The 21485-nt window shown below is 35.6% G+C and overlaps 2 protein-coding genes and 1 long non-coding RNA gene across 3 annotated transcripts in view; 1 reads left to right on the plus strand and 2 right to left on the minus strand.

The window, feature by feature from the left end:
- Positions 1-21485, plus strand: part of LOC119068971 — a 115487-nt gene that overhangs the window by 21693 nt on the left and 72309 nt on the right. The window lies entirely within an intron of this gene.
- LOC119069000 (microsomal glutathione S-transferase 1-like) lies at positions 727-6866 on the minus strand. The gene is made up of 3 exons (XM_037172878.1): positions 6449-6866; positions 2746-2819; positions 727-1102 (listed from the first exon to the last, which is right to left on the minus strand). The coding sequence occupies exons 1-3, from the start codon at positions 6581-6583 to the stop codon at positions 856-858; spliced, it is 456 nt and encodes a 151-aa protein (XP_037028773.1). The 5' UTR covers positions 6584-6866; the 3' UTR covers positions 727-855.
- Positions 14226-15330, minus strand: LOC119069002. Its single transcript, XR_005086258.1, has 3 exons — positions 15258-15330; positions 14571-14885; positions 14226-14283 (listed from the first exon to the last, which is right to left on the minus strand). It is a non-coding gene; the product is annotated as an uncharacterized LOC119069002 (long non-coding RNA).

Genomic DNA, 21485 nt, shown 5'->3' on the forward strand with positions numbered 1-21485 from the left:
ATCACCTTGTTTTTTTACCTTTAAAACCGATATGTGACCTTACGTTTGAAATAAAATTTATAAAAGCCAAATATTTATCTCTTAAACAAAAGAATCTTTTCAAGTTGTGTTTTTTGTTCCCTTTTGGACTTAGTAATAATAATAGTACAGTCGGAGAAAAATAGATTTCGGGATTTTAAGAGACATCACCGTTTTCATCGTTTTTCTGTATTCTCTCATTTCGCATGTTATTTCAAATGGTAATTGAGAGAATTAGAGAAATGATGATTTCTCTTAAAAAACCCGAAATCTATATTTCTCCGAATGTAGTTCAGGTCTTAAGAAAAAACTACTTTTTTATGATATTTCTATCTAATCAGCTTTCATAAAGATATATTGAATATTCAATGTAACAAAAGACTTGTTCCTAATCCTTGAATAAAAATGAGGAAGAGTGAAAGTAGTTGTGAAATGATTGTGCAGGAAACACCTGATTTTCTTATCCATGTAGAAAGAACTTCTAAAATCAGTAAAAAGGGCATACATAGTCTCCCAGGCTCTACTTCAGGCTTCTCTAGATACTGCTAAAATAAGTTGCATATTGGAATACAAAATTTATCTTGATGAATTTTCCGGGACACAAGCTCCTGTACTATCTCTTATAAGTGAAGGTTTTCTACCGTTTTTAATGAGCCAATTATACTAAGTATCTCTCTGCTCAGACTTAGGATAATTTAAATCAAGAAATTTTTATGCAAAATAGAGAATTGTATTCATAACATCGATCACAGTTGACATCAATAATATCAGATTTAGTAACAGTAAGAGTGCGTGTACAACATAATTTTTCGTATCTCTTCAATTAGTATTGCGAATTTAATTGACAAAAACGATTGCCGATTGTATAGCCATGTAAAACATTGCGATGTACGGTATAAAGAAACCAATAGCTCGTGCCGGTTGCGGAATTACGATAATAGCATAGACAAAAGTGTGCCAAATTCGAGCTGCTGTAACTACTCGAAATATGTTGACGGCAACTGCTGGAATTGGATCGCTGAGCACATAAATGAAAGAGATCAGTACCAGCGGTAAAATGTTTTCCATGTCATTGAGATGTGCCCTGAGGGGGAAAAATTTTGGTTAAAATTGTAGCTGTATGGGGAATGAGATAGTATCAATATAGAAGCAACGAAATTGGGTTCTTTTTCGCGCTAGACAAAACTTTTCCATTACGAGCCGAAAAAGTGCCGTAAAGAATTGTTACAGCACTCTAGAGTCGAAAATAGAGGTGTGCGGCGACATGCAGCTGACAGAAAATTTATGAAATCTAATGTCATTTTGCGCAGTTCTTTCAGAACCTTGATTTTGCGTTAGCGTTACAGATCACTAAAAACACAGCACTACTTCTAGCATGAACCGAAAATATTTGGAGGCTGATGAAATCACCTTTTGTCAAGGTAGATGACCTCTTTTCGTTGTACGAGTTAAAACATGCAATACAAACAATCCTCAGCGGTAGCTTTTATCACTAAAACCTCCAAATTTTGACACTTGTCAATTCAGTGTTCATGCACATGTTCACTGTGTTTAATCAAACAGTTGGTCGCAAAAAAAAAGATTGTTCTGTGAGTGCGATAGAACTAATTGGGGTAGCAATCGATAGGGAGCCAAAGACTGACCGACGCACACCTCTATTCGAAGAGAACTACATTATTTCGAGACTACAATGGTACATTGAAAACACTGTTGAAAATCTCTTAGCCTTTTTAGCCCCGTACGAAGTACTGGGGGCTTATAAGATTAATATGCCGTTTGTAACATGTTGAATTGGAAGCAGACGGTAAGGGCAAAGCATTTGTCTATGTTCATAGATAACGAATCCGCAATAAAAAAATGTCCGTCTGTCCGTGACCCCTCTAGTTAGAGTAAATCACAACCTTTTTTCAAAATTCTTTTTTTCCCGATTGGTATCGACAAAAGTAAGGCCAAGTTCGAAAATGAGCATGGTAGGGTCGGCCCTTCCAGAGCTAGGGCCCTATAGGTGTTTTTCAGTCTTTCGACGATATCTACCGAAATACGCACGCAATAGCTGCTTGTGATATATCAAATGAAAGGTATTGACGAGTAGAACAAAGTTGCTGAACATTTTTTTTGGGTAAGATGCAACGCGGGCTTGTTGGGAGGGCTCAAAGGTCGTTACTCGGCCCTAAGTGTTTTTTGCACATAAATCGAGTAAATCTCATCCGATTTTGCTAGTTTTTGTTTCATTTGAGAGATAATTGAATGCCGAATAGAATGGTGGCAAAAAAAGTTCTAAATTTGGGTCCTTGGACTAAGGCCGCTACTCGGCCCTAAGTGTTTTTTGCACATAAATCGAGTAAATCTCATCCGATTTTGTTAGTTTTTGTTTCATTTGAGAGGTAATTGAATACCCAATGGAAAGTTGGCAAAAAATTTTGGGTTTCTAAAATAATGTCGTAAATTGTTGGTTTTATTTGAGAGGTACTTCGTACGGGCTTTCGTAATTGCGCTATGCGCAATTTTAAAAATGAACACTTTCGGTAAATTTGATCATGCCCAGCTTGACTTGCATTTTGGTAACAGACGCATTAGAGGGTTGTAAACGTATTAGGGTTCCGGGCGTATTACGGCTACGGACGTATTATGGTTACGGACGAAATAGGATTACGGGTCGTACGGGGCTAAGTCGCAGCAAACGCTCCGACTGTTCTGATGCCTTGTTTTATTTTGTTTCAATAATACCTTCTCACACGCTCTACTTTGTCATTGACGGAACACTCATTATCTTTGCCAGCGTCCTCCGGATTTGCAAATGTCTGAAATAAAAAAAAACGATATTTTTGATTTTCATATCTTGGGCATAAATTTCAGAATTTTTTCTCGTAATTCAAGCCCTCAGCATGAAAAGTTATATTGGACGTTGTATTTTAGTCACTTTCGCTTATCGAACTCACTTCGTTCGGGCTAGAATTTGCGAAGTTGTCTAAAATATACCGTCCACCATTGGTGAACCACCACTGATACGTAAATAACTACTATCCTTTCGCAGGCGGCTATCCATCTGTTAACGACTCGTTGAAGACTCGTTTAGATTATTTTTATTTTCACCAGTTCATTGACTGCAATTTCTTCTTCTAAAATCATGAACTACTTTTACTGTAATTTTCGGTATTTAGCATTCCTATTGTTAGATTGACTCTATTTTAGTAGACCTGCTGATTATTCATTAAGTGGCGATCGATGCCTTATTTTCTGAAACTATTTTGTCACGTAAATTCTAGCCATTATTGTCAACACGTTTCTATAAAAAAAGAACCACAGAGCTTACAAGTGACGTCATATTTTTCAACAACAAAAATTTTATGAAATCACCAACCCCTTTCTAACAGTAAATAATATTAAATTGGCTTCATGCTATGGTTCACCTCGTGACAAATATTTTCCATGGTTTATTTCTAACTTTCAGATTCAGTCGAGAAATTATTTGTCAATTAAAATACAATCAAAAGACGTTCACGAAACGTTTAGAAATAAATTATACATTAGATGAACATCATTACATTTTTATAACTACCTCGGCCTCGGTTTAAATTTATTTTTTTAATAACTAGGCAAATATAAACTTACGCTACTCGATATCCAACATTATAATTATTCCAGCAGTCTACTAAATATTTTAAAATAAGACTTCAGTTTAAAATCCCCTATTTTACAATCAATTGTATTGATTAAAAATATTACGAGAAATTTCATTGCAAAGTAGTCAAACAATATACACTAAAGGGCAGAGTTAGAAGCCGCGGCTCGCAAATTTGTATTAAATCCAAAAATTGAGTGAGAAAAAAAATGATCGCACGCAAAATGATTTATGACATTAAAATTATTTATGACATAGAGTCATAATTACATATCTAGAGCCTAATAAAGCACCGAGATTCATACAACATTTTATGCAACAGAGGCTTAGATTCGAACAGTATGATGCTGAGTTGCATGGATTGGATTGGATTAGATGGGAAGGGGGTTAGCCCAGCACCTAAGCCTCTAGTGGGCCTGTTGTGCTATTGCACAAGTCACTTGATCATATGAATTGTGATTTTTCATCATATCTCTTCGGACTCAGATAGCTCACAAATCGACCGTGTAAACGTCCCATACGTTGTGAATTCTCTGAGCCACGAGTAGTATGCGAAGACCACAACCATCACTAATGACTCATGCATTTTCCCAATGAGCGACTAGTCGATCATAGATGGCGCTTATCCTACAGTCTGTTGTATATTGTGAATTATGTCATTGACATTATGTCAATATGGCGTGATTGTTGCGAAGAAATCGAATATTGGATTTCTTTGAAATTTGCGACTTTGTTACGGTCGTACAGCCATTAGATAACTAATAGCGAGTGCTTAATCACCAAGTGATTAGAATAAAACCAGGCAAGCATTTTTGCACCGGGAGTCGAACCCGGGACCTCTTGGGTATGAGTCCTATGCTCTACCGATTGAGCTACCTGGACCTACAGGCTGAGCTGAGTTGCATAATAGTATGTTGTGTTACAAGCGAGGGGTGACGCACTTCCATTAAATCCATTAAATCCATTTAATCCGTTTAATCCACTTTACACCAAAAACTCCTAAAAGTGGACTTTTTCGCTTTTTAACATTGTAGTATGAGTTGTAGTACGTGGTTCGATCAAAATCAACAATTTTTAAGACTTTTACAGTATTTTGTAAAATGAACTTTTTTCCTATTTAATCCATTTAATCCAATTTTTATTCCATTAATTCCATTAAATCCATTAAATCCATTTAATCAAGAAGTGAGTCACCCCTCGGTTACAAGTGTTGTAATATTGATTTTTTCAGCACTAGACCCAAGTTTTTAAATTCCGAAATTTATGCTCAAGGCATGAAATATTACATGTTAAATGTCGGTGCCGAAAACAGGGGTTTTGCAGAAATTTTCGGAATTTTCTCGGGTTTTCGGCATCTTACATGAAACGTTGTATACGCATCTGTTGTGGACGGTTTTTTTAGCACTTTCGCTTGTCTCCCTCGCTAGTCTTTGTTCGGGCTACAACTCGCGAAATTGATTAAAATAATACCGTCCTTCACAGATACGCAAATAACTTATTATGTGTTTATATCGATAACCGAGGTATAACAAAAGTATGAAAATAAAATCAATTGTCCCGATTTTAAAACTTTTACGAAACCAGGTCGATCGAAATTATTTATTTATGGAATATCTGGCGGTAAGAATTTTTCATAACAAATTATCAATCGATAGAAAACGTAAATACGTAAATAACTAACATGTTCACACCAGCAGGTACGATTTCGAAAAATCGGTTTTCGAATATTTCTTAAAATTCCTCCAAAAACTTTCCAAATTTTTCAAAAATATAGTTCTTGCTACACCAGTTAATAATGTTTTAATTAAAGATCCGACAATGACCATTCCCATTAAATCATAGCGAAATCGATTAAATTTTTAGAGTTAAAAATTAGTAGTTGCACATCACAGATGTTTTGATAGAAGTTACTAAGTCCAATAAAACTCTGTACTAGCTGCAGCCCGGAAACTATTGACGTTTCTCAGAGCTCGTCAAACTTCCTCAAACAAATCCATAGAGGTAGACAAATCTATTTTCAATGAAAGCTAATCAATTTGTGGTCGTCATTGTCACCTTACATTGTAAAAATACAATAAAAACGCTCAAATTTAGGCTTTTCACGAAAGCATCGATTGTTCTTGACTCTTGAACAACGAGCAACGAATAACAATGAAATTCAAGCCGCCTACATTGGGGCGTATTTTATCATATTTTTATGTAAACATCCATGATCAAATGTAAACACAGAATACTCGCAGCGCAAGTTATCAATAAAAAAATTAAATTGTTTCGAGAAAAACTAGCAGTTTATGTGAGTTTTGGGTAATTTCAGTGCAGCATCCGTTGCTCTTAAGAGTCAATTTGTGAAAACGTCGAGCAACTTAAAAGCAAGCCGTTGTCGATTTTTGGAAGGTATGCAGCAATTTATTCGGTAGACCTTCATGACTAATTTGCAACAAAAAATCTTCCTCGAACTACCTAGATTTCACATGAGAGAATGGTTTGCACTAGGGTGACCAAAATAGTTATTTGTTACATTCATATATCAATCGACAATATGTAAAGCATTTATCTGAAATTATAGTCATTGGTAGAGGTCCTGAAGACGCATATGTTGTGGCCTTTTAAAAATTTTTAAATCCGTCAACCCATGTGTTGGAGCAATTTTTGGGGAAAAAAATTCCAATTGGAGATATGGAAGAAATTATCTACTAAAAAAAACCTTAGGCAATAAACTTGGAAGCTATTAGTGTCGTTGTTGACTAGCCGTTTCGAAAAGGTTCTCGACTTTGACGAATCAATAAAAAAAAGAAGTTTCCTATTTACCTTGGTCCTGTATCGTTGAAAACCAGTCATTATCGACATTAAAATCATTTTCATTAGCATAATAGCCGACCAGAAACAGAAATTTCTTAGCACCGGATTCTCATAGGTTAAAAGTTCTATTAACGCGCGACCCATCTTACAAATTTAGATAAAATTTCGGCTTACACCTCTTTTAATAATGTTAATATTAACCGATACACCAATATTGTTGATAAGTCCGACTGATTTGTTTTTGATAATTTTATCGGATTCGGTTTTTATTATTGTAATAAATTGCGTCCTAGCTGTTTGAACATCCAAAGAATACTAATTTGTATTATAATTCTTGTAGATATATTGAACAAATTTCAGGTATTTATATATGTTGTGTATAGAAATTAATGTAAGCCTACGTTTTCCATTGGACACACGAACTTGTTAGACTGTAGTGCGGTAAATATTAATTCGTTTGGTGTGGCGACGCGAATGTTTTCTACACTCGAAATCATATTCAAGATGTTTTAATTTATTAGTTCACTGTAAAAGCCTTATTAGGGGTCTTTAATTGTTATTTGTTTTCCAATCCCACCTACCAAAAGAAAGTGGAATGTGGTAACAACGAAAGCTCGTATGGGGACAAATATTTCAGCACTGGTAATCGTAAAGCTCTGTATAGGCAATATACCCGAAAGAAGAACCCCGTTTGGTTATTGTGAATTTGCTTTTATTATGTAGGTACGTTAAGGATCAACTATTTACATTTCAGCAAAATATGTTACGAGTTGTTCGTACTATTTTGTGTTGACAATTAAATTCGAATGAATTTCTACACAAAAAAAAAACCGAATTTCGTTGTGTAATAATGATTTTTGGTAAACATTTGTGTTAATAACTTTTGCTTATTAATAATGACTTGTGCTTTGTTGTTTATTGAACGAAATGCTGATCTCATACCGTGGAATTGTAACATGAGTAGCTTTCGACCATTTTACCATATATCCATTCACCCTAATAGCGTAATGAATTCCGATTTTGAAAAATTTGCATGCTTCCGGCTAGGAGAAAGAAATGTCACCCTGATTCGGTTACACTAATGGCATGTGACGTGTCGTTGGAAAACTGAGTGAAGTCTCTTTCCCTACAACCTATTTCAGAAATAAAATCATTCATTTAGTGCGACTCATGAGCTTCCTATAATTGTCAAAAATTCTGGACTTGGGTTCGGTCAGGGTGACGCATCAACAAAAGGTTCATTTTTGAAAAGTTTTTCGAAAACTTATTTGTTTCATTTGTTTCGAATTCATCATGAAATTATGGATTGAAAAACGGTTAATTTGACCTAGGGCATGAGAGGAGTCTTCCGTGCGAGATTTCACTTCAAAGTTGGGAAAAATTGGGAACAAAATTGTAACTTAACAACGCAGGCGAGAAAATGATCATTTTCTCCCATCCCCTGCCAGGGACCCTGAAACTTCGGAAGGATTTGTTGTAAAAAACGTTGTGTATACCTCTCGGGAAAAGCTGGCTACTCTCTGGACACAAACAACCTCCTCGAAATGTAATTACCAAGTTTTTTCTCCCTTGTTGAACAAATGACTATTTCAAATTAATTTTTTTTCAATCCATTCGAAAATTAGTCACGTTCTAAGAAAGTGGTAGATGAATTTTGTGTTTGCAGAGCCAGATGTCTAGGGCCAGAAGCGCAGACAGGCTTGGACTGTCGCTTTTTATTTGATATAAGCGCATTCTACTAGTACATCTAGTGTACAAAACACTCCAATTTCAATTTTATATTTTAAGGTGAGGCTAAATTTTCAATGGGTGGATATTTTGTCAATAGATGGCGCCGCTGTCATGCTTCTATTTGGCAAATAGATAGCGCCACGAGTTTATTCTAAACAAATCGCGAAAATTTGAATTGACAAGAATGGTCAGTTCTTTTTGCGTTGCAATAAAGCAATATTTTCGTGAAACAACCCTACGGAATACAAAATATTTTCAGATATTTCTTCTTTGGAACCAACATTGATCTCACTCGGAATAGTTCCATATAGATAGTACAGATATTACGAGACAAGTACGACAGACTTTTCGTTTTGCGATAGATTGAACTTTCCTAGTCTTATTTATCTAACATGCAACTCAGACAAAAAACGTTTCATGGTCGAATGTTTTTCTTGCGAAAGATTGAAGTTTTCCGCTCATATTTTATGCTGGGTACAAGAAAAGCAAATTCAAGTTTATTTTCTCTTTACTGACATACACTCAATTACTCAATCTTGTAACAAGTTACCAAAATAACCCAACAGTAGCAATGGTATAGATGTACCAATATTCGAGCTCAAAACTTCATAACACAACACTAAAAACAACACGAATACGTTTTGAAATTTTGCCTCGAATATTGGCTCAACCCCCCTTCTCACTGTTGGTTTATTTTGGTACTGTTGAAGGTCCAGCTTTTTGAACAATTTTATATGCCCGCTTGTTCTTCGTAGCGAGGCGGTAGTTGAACATCTTTTTCTTATAAAGAAATTTTTTTGACAACAGTTTCAAGTACTTTTTCTTGACCATCACTTTGGCCAAAATGTTTACGTTGGCATTGCGCCCCTCGATTGCCACATCGGATAAGTTTTTCTTTTGCCCTTCAATTTTCAAGTTTGATTTCAAGAATTCGACCTGAAAGTACGATAAACCAACTGTAATATTGTCCCCATACCACACAACGAAAAATCGTATGCTTACCAGTTCGTCCACGCTCAAGTCCACTGCCGCTGTACAATCTATCTGGAAGCGAAACCGAATAAAGTTTTTCGATTTACGAGATTTTGATTTTGTCGAAGCGGTTGAAGGTGAGCCAGCAGATTGTTGAACCGTTGTCAATGTTGTGGCGCACGGTGGAAAGCGATTCGATGAGACAGAAACCGGAATGCTTTTCGTGTCTGAAACAAATACCGGATCGCTTTTCTTCATGGAGGTATCTGACTGGGCACTTTTCGGGGTCTTCGGAGAAACTGCGGCATGTGGATGAGCGCATTTCGATGCCGAGACAGACGTTGGAACAGTATTTGATGTTGAGACAGTCGATGGATCACTTTCTTGTGTACTTGATGGTATTGTATCCAAAAATCGAATTCGTTTTGTTGCGCGGATCGGATTGCGTCTAACAGTTATTTTTCGTTCCTATCACGTTTGAAGAATTTTTTATTTTTGGTTTATTTAGAGGTAAAGAACAGAAAAAGTTACCATTTTCTCGAATACCGAAAATTACAATGAACAGACAACTCTGATATACAAAATGTTTACTCTGTTTCAGAGACTACTCTTTTCCTACTAAATTTTTTCGATATAGCTATGGTAGAGTGGTTTTCAAGTAAGATTTGTAAGTCAAACTCACACCTCGACATCCAAACTGCCAGTAATTTTATGGGTCAGATTTCTTATTTGACACATTTTTGCCACTTTTCGAGTGATATTAGTTATTTCAGACTGCAAGGTTGAGTTGGCAGTACGCATTCAGTTCAAAAAATAGTTATCTACGTATTTGTGGTGGACGGTGGAACGAAGTGCCTAAAAAACAACGGTCCACAACAGATACGCAGATTTTCATGCTGAGAGATAATTACAAGAAAAATTCTGTAGTTTTATCCCAAAGCATGAAAACGTTATTTATCACAGATTTGCATACAACGGTTTTCTTAAAAAATACACGTCTCGTCCGACGGTTGAGAAAAAAACCCTTACTAGTGAAGCAATGAGGTTTTTTCCTAACAGGTGAAAACCTTTTACCTCGCGCGTAAAGTAAAATAAATCTCTCGGGTAATTTTAGTCATCTGGATACGAGATATCGCTTTTCTTCACTCATATTGTAATCAACTATCAGTCGCAAAGAGATAAAAGGTTTGTTCCCCTTTCAAAAGTATCAATATTATGTGAATGGATGGGTATCGCACAGAACGTACTGTGGTTTACTCACCGTTTACGCTATCACAACGGAAAGAGAGAACAGTTGACATTGTTCAAAGTAACAATATTTGCGATCAACGGCGATCAAAACGGAGTGACCACGAATCGGCCTTTAAATTATAATTACTTAGAAAACAGCTAAAGGAGGCTCGCTCTCTTTATTTCTCTCCTTGGTGTTGCACCTTTGTGTAACATTACACTTGTAATGTCACCGAAAAAGTAATATCAAAATACAAATACAGAGTCAGCTTTACGAAGGCAAGAACTTTTGTAGTCTGTAAGTCGATAAATTTAGAGGTTTCCTTTATCGGTAGTGATGGCTAACTACATGAGTATATCTTTTGAAATATAACTAAAATGAATTTCAAATGTAGAACCATTATGACTTTGTCAGAATCATTCGATTCTAACTGATTTACAACACTTGTATGTAAGTCAACTATTTTTCAAGTTTAGTCACACTGATTGTTGAAATTGTTGAATTGAGTAAGAAACTGTGTGTAGTCTTAGTTTAACTTTGGAATGTTTTACACTGGGACTGGAATCGCTTTTAGTGCCAATGTTCAATAAAAAAACGAAATTGTTTGCTTCAGCTTCAACAGTAAACACGTACTTTGACAACACGATCGACAACAATTTCATCCGTAGCAACATTAACCTACACGATTCTTATACAAAATTCTGATGAAGAAAAAACAAAAATTGGTCCGAAAGGCAATTTTGAAATTTGTTCGAATATTATGAGGAATCCATGTTATTGTAAAATCGCTGCGTTTACGGTTAACTGCAACATTATGTGTATTATGTAAAATTATGTATGCTTTGAAAATAAAACTACCGATGCAAGTCATTGTAAATACGGAACAATCTTTGGGTTTTGAATTACAAGAAGATTTCAGATTGATAAATTTGTTCAGAGGCAGCCTTCCCGTTACAGTCATCCTCAGTTAGTATAGAAAATCCACTACACTATCACATACGAGAGACAGTAGTAAGAGATGTCTGGGAACATTCTTCAAAAATGTTCAATTTAAAACGAAGATGTAAGTCTATCCCTGCCAATTTTCTAGTTCGACATTTGCATCGGCTTGTAATTGTCTAGGCTGCATTCTTACGGGTCCTTCGTAAAGCTGACCCTTTAAAATAATGAACGCGAAAGAATAGAAAAGTTCAATCTTTCGCAAGAAGATTAGAAAAGTTCTACCCTTCGTAATTCAAACTCTGTCACTTATACGAATTAAAGTGTATACTATATAAATTGGTAATGGGAGATTCTTGTGAATTATAGAAAATATATTTTGTAAATTGTACACTGGGTTAAACATTATAAAAGATTTATTTATTTTTTGAACGTTTCCCAACGTTATTGTTCTCAATGAAACATTAGGGTTTCAGTCAGGCAACTTTTACGCTGACGTTTACTATTTAACAGCTCTCTTTGAGTAACACTCTAACTCTTTTTTTTTTTTTTAAATCGAGAAGACAACACTAAATAGTTGTAGCTATTGATTTACACTACGTTGTGAACAGTCACTCCGCATTGAATATGGTAGCTTTATAATATGTAAATTTGTTTATATGGCTCAGTGTGGTAAGACTAACATTATGCATCAGCTCGGAGAGGGAGTTTGGGTTTATATTTGCATCGACACATAAAAAGTGATATGCACCTATGTCCAAATGTTTATTTTGACGAGTTGGATTATGATCCGCGCCTTCGGCTTAGGATAACAATCACCAGCACAGCAAAATAAACATTTAGACACATGTGCATAATATTTATTATCCACAAACAATGCCTCTGTACTGCATAATGTTTGCTGTGAGCCTCGACACATTTTACACTGAGTCAAATAAGTACGTGAGATTGTTCTTATTCAACTCTACCACACACTAACCGGGCTATGTTTAGTCCAGAAAAATTTAATTTTACACATAAAAACTAAAAAAGCCCAATGGGCGATGCTCGGTAGGCCAGTATGGCTATGCGGACCTGACCACGATGACCGATAATAATTAATTTTTTGATAAATTCGACTCCGAGTATTTTTGATGTTAATGTGTTGTTTATCGTACGTTTAATGAGTCGCGACATTACAATCAACCGTAACACTCCGTTGTGAACAGTCATTGAGCGAGCATTTGTAACGATAGATTCAGCATTCTGTTTTTTCAAGCCGAGTCTATGCGAGCAAATTATTTGATTTAAATTTGTTATATCAACTGTAGTCAGCGATGCAGTACCTGTTTATTTTTTCAGTTTTAGTTTTGCAAACAGATGTCTACAATAAAGTGTCAGTTTTACGAAGGTATGCACTTTTGTAGTCTTCTACACAGTACAGTACCAGTTTTAAAGGCTCAAGTCAGGCCAAAAAATAATATCCAATTTTTGAAAAACTATCGAAATACTTGCTTTTGCTTCTAAACAGTGAACGTAGCACATATTCATGCAATTAAAAAGTAAGTAGCAATTTGGCATCTCTTTAGATTTTTGGTACCAGACACATTGCAGCGCATTCATTAAGATGTAAGACTGTGTAGGTTGAAGTAGTGCAACATCGTTTTCTCGCTCTACTTACACTTACAGATATAGAGAGAGAAAGAAGTTTGTATGACAGTGTTAGATGAACAATTTTGTATTCAAAATAGCACAAGCGTACCAATCCTCCGACAAGGATGAGTCGTTGGACACTTATTGTTCTCTATAACTATAACTGTCCGATGACTCCTATTTGTCGGAGGATCGGTACTCTTATCCTACACACGCATGAAAAATGTCTACAAGTGAGCAACAATATTATAAACAGTCACCGAAAACGTTCACACGAATATTTTATTTTTTTCATCATAATCGCGAAGTTCCATAAATCTACTACTTCGAGGATCAACCAATTCCTTCAGCATAGCTTCATTGAAAAAGTACAACAGTTCGGGTTCCATTTTTATCTTCCAATACTCATCATCTCGATCAATTTTTTCAATTTTAAATTCAGATGGCCCCAGGTACACCATCAAGTAAGCAAATTGCTTACCAGATACGTGTAATTGTCCTTGAATTTGCATGTACCAGTGACTATCAACATTCACATTGATTGTATCTGATGCTTTTGATTTCGACCAAAACGGATTTTTTTTTTTATTAATAGCTTCACAGATAGTGCTCTTGAATGCGTTTCGAGGACATTTTATGACAAGAATACCATGACGTCCAATGAGTCTATACGGAGAAGCCCCCAGAAAGCTATATTTTTCGTCTATAAAAATACCACATAATTCAATGGGTTCATTTTTGTACAGATCAGAAAATATTTTTAGGGCTTCTGATTGGTGCAATCGTTGATGGTTTTGATCGGCTGTGTTTGTGTATAACGCGTTGTGATACAAAATATCCTCTACTATCTTTTTGTAACTCTTCCTGCTTCTGGAATGCAATATTCGGCTGAAATACGATGAAGTAAGCAAATCTTGCTTGATTTGACAATATTTTACGCTGTATTTTTGTTGCTGGGTCTCGATCAGTATGTTGTGCCGATTATGTCTATCTTCGTTGAGTCTATTTAGGAATCGTTGCTTTGCAATCTCAAATTGTTCAGGAGTTAAGTCTACATCTTCGTGACCTATACCACCGCTAGCATAACTTCTTTTTTTGTTTGTTTTTGATTTGGGCTCTTCCACTCTGCGCCGTTTCTTGTTTTCCTCGTTGTGGATCGTATTCATTTTAACTTTTCTTTTTCTGCTATTTTCCATTTTCACAGTTTCGGGTAGGGCTTTACCATATTTGAATTTTTGAAATGTTGAAATGCCGTGGTAGCCCGAATTCAACTGCACGGATGCCATCGCAGTTCTTGACTTGTACGATCCAGCCAAAACATTGTTGACACGTTTACCACCTAAGATGTGAAATGGGTGTGTTTATAAGGTCACGAACCATAAAAAGTCGTATATTTATATGGATAAATATGAACTATACGCGAATGCAACATATTGAAAAAAAAATGGATTAGTAAAAAGCGGGCGTTCGTTAAGATTGATCAGGAAATAAATTTCCAAGAAGACAAATAACCCGACATTTCTGCGGTTAGATATCTACATGATATGTATAAGAAGCAGTTTTAATGAAGCTCTTCATTCAGGCCTAATCAACTTTTCAACGACAGATTTTCAAAATGAGCTTTACCTAAATGCTTAGCGATTATGCTGTTAAATCCTTCCACCACATTTGTGTCGTATCCAGCAAGTAAACTCTTTGCCTTATTTGCAAAATAATGTTGACACAAACCAAGTATCTCGTATAACAATCCCTCGCTTTTCAATAAAGTGAGATTATCTCGTGCTTCAGGCGATGTAGTTTTTGTACAAAAGTATTCAGAACATTCGTCATGAACTCCCAAGCAGTGGAGGGGGGCATTCATACAATCTTTTTCAAGATTTTTACATTTCTCACCAAGGCTTATATCTGCAGCATTCCAGTGTTTGGCTGCCATTCGTACACCTTTACCTATGTCTAAGCCTATGAAATGAATGTTGATTTGTTCGTATGCTTATAGTTTAGACTATGCTAAATTGAAAGTGTGCTTCAATTTGTGTGGCAAAACATCCAATAACTAGCCACCAGTGAAAGAGAAAACAGATACGACTGTAACTTGACTTGAGACTAGTCATGGCCCATGCTGCATGGGCTCATAATAAAAATAAATAGGCTCATAATTGGATGTTTTATCCCACAATTTGATGATGAGATTGCGTTTTTACTTACAATTATAAGTTAGCAGTTATACTCCAATATGTACGTCAAGTTGTACATCAACGTGTAAGTAAAAATTGCGATCTAGCTATTTAGATTACTTATGCTCACTAGAATTACCGATTTTGTCACTTATAAGTTTTCGGCTGTTCGGCTTGAATTTCTTGCTGTTCTCTAAAGCGACGAACTTTTTTATACCAGTTCTTGTGCAAATGAGTTGTGCAATCAAGCCTATCGATGTACACCGTTGGGTCCTGATACAACCTAAGGTCTCTCAGAGTTTTGTATGTAGACGAATCGCCATCCCCAATGAATTTATGAAAACGGGCGCCCTTTTGAGCACAGTCCTTAAAACCCTCTACGATAATTGCATTTTCCATCGCAGTCGATGGACCAGTCCAATTGGCATTGCACTCGTGTTTCGTCACGGGTGAACATTTTGAAGCAGCAATTTTACATGTGTGGCAATATTTGTTTTTGACATCGGAGAAAAGTACTTTATTCGTTTTTACACCAACTATAGCAGCACAACCAGCCAATGAAGAAAAATTGTTGCCAAAAGATCGCTTTGGCCAGCTGCCGTCAACTTTCACAGCTATCAACGCATTTCCTGATGTATCAACTTCATTGCATCCCTTTGCCAGACGAATTTCTTCCGCTAGAGATTTTGATTCTAATTGTTTAGCCAGTTTCCACCAATCTTTTTGTAATACTTTTTTCAACATTGTAAAATGTTTGATAACTCATGCAGGGTACATTGAAATGTGTGAGGAATTCTTGGAGGTGATAGTACCCAAGTCCAATCGATATTATTCCTGTTACAGCTGCTTCATTGTTGTTGGCTCTATTTTTATCTTTGGGACATGAGTCAATCTGTTTTTCTTTGGAGACAGGGATGAGCATACAAAGTGAAACTTAGATATTAGCGCTCTTCTTGTTTCCTTTTGAAAAGCAATGTCACCACCACACTTCTTGCATTTTATTTGAAAAAATTTGTGCATTCGTGTAAGAACGTACTGAATGTCAACTATCCGGCGGCTACTCTCCTGAATCTGAAGATATTAGGAAGAATTCTGTTTAATTGCTGTTTTCGGATGTGCGAATGAGACAACTGTGTTTACATTAAAAATCTACCGAAGAAAGTACTTATTTCTATTATACTACGAAATAACTATCATTTGCCGACACTACTTTAGCTTGCAGTCTGCAATGATGTGAAGTTCCAAATCAAATGAACAAGTGCAAAAGAGAGATTCAGAAGTCATTCAATTCGATTTGATGTGACTTTAAAATTTACAATTTTTCCTGGAAATTCCTTTCGAATGAGTCACAAACAACGTATCACTTCGTTGTTGCGTGCACAAATCACCGTTCGCTACCTTACTCTCTTTTCTATTGTTTGTAGTGCAAACAGTGAGCAAACGAAGTGAAGCGCGTTTCATGAAAACCACTTTCACATAATTAGCAACTAATTGTCAAGGCAAAAAGGGTGGGTCACCATAGGTTTAACTCACAAATACATATGTAAAATTTATTTTCAAGTTCTATTGAAACTGAACCGTAAGCCCAGCATTGCCGCAATGTCATGTTACACAAATGATTGTAAACCATGGTCAAAATTAATAAAATCTACTCCTAAGTCGGTCTACTATTACTATCCTACTGCTCTGTTTTCTTTAGAAGAAGTTCTAAACTTTAATGTATAACTTTGTATAAAGTAAATATAACCGAGACTTCCCCGTCGTTAACAAATTGTGGATTGTCAGGTCAGGTGCGTCAGGTTTCATAAAAATAAAAGTGAAAAGTGAATTACAAATTGATAAACATAAAAAGTAACGTCCTCGAGTATAGATTAATTCTAGTGTGTGCTCCTTTACGGTTTGTGTTATTAATTGATCCTAATTAATATTTACGTAAACGAAATGGTTTAGTTACGAATACCTTCTCGGAAGGATTACTTCCTTCACTAAGGCCGTTGACCACCTCTTCAATGACAACTTCCTCTTCGAGGTTTAGACCACTTTCCTAAAAAAAGTTTTTTATTCAATTTATGATACTATAACTTCAAATTCTAAACAATGAGATATGTGGACGGCAAATGTACGGTGTAATAACAATTTTGAGCAGATAAGATGCGAACCTCTTTAGTAGTGAAGTTATTTTAGTAAACATTTATATACTCGTTCGAATTCTGCAGACCAACAAAAACATCATTTGTAGAAAACATTCGGTGGAAAAATTCATACTCGTCGTCGTCAATCCAATCTTCTTGTTCGTCAACAAACGTTTCCTAATGAACATTAGAAAATTGTGAAAACTGTGGGCATTTTTTTTTTGGGGTTAATACGAAACGATGGATAGTCTATCTGCTCTATCAGTTCATTTGTGCAATTGCTGTAAAGCGATTTTGAGCAGCAGATTAAAGGCCTGTTGCGAACAGCCGCAAAAATAATTTAGAATACACATAGACTCACTACTCATTCGAAATCTGAGGGACATCATTTTCTTGTGCGTCTGTTGCGTCAAATTCCATTTCATCGATTTCAATTATTTCAATCAATTCTTCAGTCTCATCAACAAACGTTTCCTACATATGAATAAAATGTCACACTTAGTAAAGCTGAAAACTACGGATAAATTTGAGACTTGAGTCTTTGGAAACAGTAAAATTTTATCGCAAACCATTTGCAGTGCATATTAGATCATACAAAAAAATCTAAATCTGTCTCTCGAAAGTATTCTGAACAAAATTACCTCAACCAATTCATAAAACAATACATATGCTGGTATGGCCAGAAATTTCATTTAGCATTTGCACGGTTGAATCATTGAATGTGTATATTTGACTGCCTGAACGAACAGTTGCAGTATAGTGCCCTGTTTTATATGTCTGTCCAATATGATCGATGGTAGATACCAATTGATATTTCGATTGAATGACTTTATCTTCCGCGACACATTTCAAAACCAAGTCTCTGTTGATTTCAATATTACTGTTTCTTTTAGAATGTTTTGCGAAACGATTTAGCACTACAATCATGCATTGAGGTACGTTGACCAACGTATTTTTTTCGATGCCAAAACGTTTTCCATGCAAACAACGCATTTATATTCGTCAACGATCTCGGTTTCAAAATATGACTCTAAAGCCTCTTCTACCGATTGCTTTCCCTGAACATCCACAATAAAATCCCCAACGTTGCTTTCATTCTTGAAGACTGTCTCGCATTTAAGACATTGGATTTTGTTGATGGTCTTAGCAATAAATTTATTTGCCAAATTGGTTTGTAAATGCCTAGTATTTGCCATTTGATCAATCAGCAACTTTATGAACTCGTGTGCGTCTTGCTGTTGGCCATTAAGGAGCTTGCAAATGCATGATTTTTTCGGAGCGCTTCATAAGTTTTCAGTGGGTAGGAAGGCAGTTGTTTCAATTTTGTCTCGTGGTAAAAGTTCTGAATGGTGCAAAGAACGCACTTACCTATAAGAGGAGAGTACAACTAAATCGAACCGTACAAGTATCTCAAACTAGTTACATTCTTTCGTAGCTTTTTTTTGAAACAATCTGCTAAAATTGGTATGTGAAACAAAGCTTGAAAACTTGCATTAAAGTAGCAACTGTTCCCGATATTCATCAGACCACAACCAATCTTCGGCTGCAAAGAGTATACAAACACAATCCAAAAATTAACAGACAAAATAAGATATTCGTGGAATTCTAAGTATATGTTCACATCTACGTTGTAATGAATTAATGTTCATTCATTACAACGTAAGCAAGCAAATAGGCATCTAAAATTTTACCAAAATGGTACTGCATCATAATACTGCAGTGGCGATATTTATAATGCTCATATTCTAGATGGCTTATTACCTTGATGCTCATCGTTGTTTTCATAGTCAGGTTTCTTGTCTTCAATTGGAACAGATCGCAATATTCTGAGTCAACAAAAATATAGGTGTAAAGCCAAATATTTGAAATAGGTTGCGAGCTTCTCAGAAATGCTTTTTGGGGCGAGCGAATTTTTTCGAAATACATTAGACATTAGACGTTTCATTTAGACAGCCAACGTCTTAGTTCAACTGCTACTAATTTATTATCGGACGAAATAGATTCTGGAAGTTTTTTCACTGATACACATTTACCAAGGCTGCTTTCGAAAGTTTACAGCCTAACATATTTACAACATAATTCTTAGTTTTTAGACAAATATCAGAAATCAATTTTCCTCCTTGTGAATTATGAAACTAGGTGAGTAACTGTATCAATTCAAGCCGTGAGTGTGCTACATAAGATCTACGGCATCAATTCTCTAAACATTAACTATCACTGATGGAAAAGACGATGAAAGTAGTATCAAAAAGCTATCTTCGGACCGAAAATGAGTGTCAATTTAATCTTTTTCCCAGATTTTCTGTGCATTAAACTTTAGATTTATGTACCTATCTTGGACGATTGATGTTAGATATTTTCGCTTGTAGCCCGTACGAAGTTAGGCCACAACTCGCGAAATTGCCTAAAATCAATCGCTCAAGATAAATACGTAAATAAAATAACTATTAGACTCGCTATTAGCTGTCTGATCCTGAGATTTTTGTTTGTTTTGTGAGCAAAAATTCATTCACTCTACTATATACTGACATTTTTGAATTGCTCTCAAACTTAGTTGCGTTGACTTTTGATAAAAATTGCTGTCGTAAAAAAACGTTTGGTTTTCAAACCCCGTCGGTCTAACAAAAATAGTTTTTTTTCTTCAAAATATGTGGATTTCTGTAAGAAATCTCGAATCAATTGAATGATGAGCAGCTTTATCTACAAAATACGATATAGAATCTTTGGAAGACTCGTCTATCGCAGCCGGATTCTTTGAAATGATTGTCAGGCATGTATCCATCGGGACATTTTATTGTTTTGGAGTCGTTCTCACCACTGCCGAATGTAAACAACTGGAAGTCAGAAAGTCTGGTAACATTTCTTTAGAATAAGCTCTTTATATCCTTTCATGGCTGTGTGTGCAAGTATACTGTCGTACATCAGGCCTTTTCCTAATTCTGAATTAATAGTCAAGTGATACAGACGTCATCATTAGTCGTACTTAAATTGGGCAGTTTATTTGAATAGAATAGAAATGCGTACTGAGAATGGTATTCTTTTGGCGTCAAAAATGTTGACTTAATTATTCGAATTGACATAAATAATTGATGTGCTCGTTTAACTTATAGTTGCAGTGACAAAACTAGAGAAATTGTCTAATTGAACAGCAGAGTATTGTTGGAATTACAAGAGATTTCAGTTGATACATATTTGTTCAGAGGCAGCTTCAGTTCAGTCATCCTCGAGTTAGTATAGAAAATGAACTACACTATCACTCGAGAGCAGTAGTAGAGATGTCTGGAAGCATTCTTCAAGATGCTTCAATTTAAAACGAGATGGTAAGTCTATCCCTGCCAATTTTTAGTTCGACATTATTGCATTCGGCTCTGTAATTGTATAGGCTGTCATTCTTACGGGTCTTCGCTAAAGCTGACCTTAAATAATGCCGCGAAAGAATGAAAAGTTCCAATCTTCGCCAAGAAGATTAGCAAAAACAAGAAAAATAAACAAAAAACCAACAAGAAGAATAACCAAAAAAGGAAAAAGTTCTACTTTCGGAATCAGGATACTCTGCGACTTATTACTGAATTAATGTGTATACTTTAATATTATGTGGTAATGGAGATTCTTGTGAATTATAGAATAATTTTTTATAATTTGTCTGGGTTAACATTATAAAAGATTTCTTTATTTTGTGAACGTTTCTTTTGTTCTCAGATGAAAACATTAGGGTTTTAGTCAGGCATTTTCGTGACGTTTACTATTTAATACTGCTTCTTTTGATGTACATTTTAACTCTTTTTTTATTTTTTTTAAATTCGAGCAGAGCAACATAAATATAGTTATTTGATTTACATAACGTTGGTAGTGAACAGTATCCGCCATTGAAGTTATGTAGCTTTATAATTGTAATTTGTGTTATATGGTCAGGTGGTAGACTACATTATGCATCAGCTCGGAGAGGGGAGTTTGGGTTTATATTTGCATCGAAATAAAAAGTTGATAGCACCTATGTTTCAAAGGTTTATTTTGAGAGTGTTGGATTATGATCGCGCGCGTTCGGTTTGGATACAATCACACAGCGACAGCAAAAGTAACATTTAGAACAATGTGCATAAATATTTATTATCCAAAACATTGCCTATGTACTGCATATGTTGCTGTGGCCTTCGACACTTTTACATCTGAGTCAAATAAGTAAGTGAGATTGTTTCTTTGAACTCTACCACACACTACCGGCTATGTTTAGTCCA

Source organism: Bradysia coprophila (genome assembly GCF_014529535.1).
Source record: "Bradysia coprophila strain Holo2 chromosome X unlocalized genomic scaffold, BU_Bcop_v1 contig_20, whole genome shotgun sequence".
Classification (NCBI taxonomy): domain Eukaryota; kingdom Metazoa; phylum Arthropoda; class Insecta; order Diptera; family Sciaridae; genus Bradysia; species Bradysia coprophila.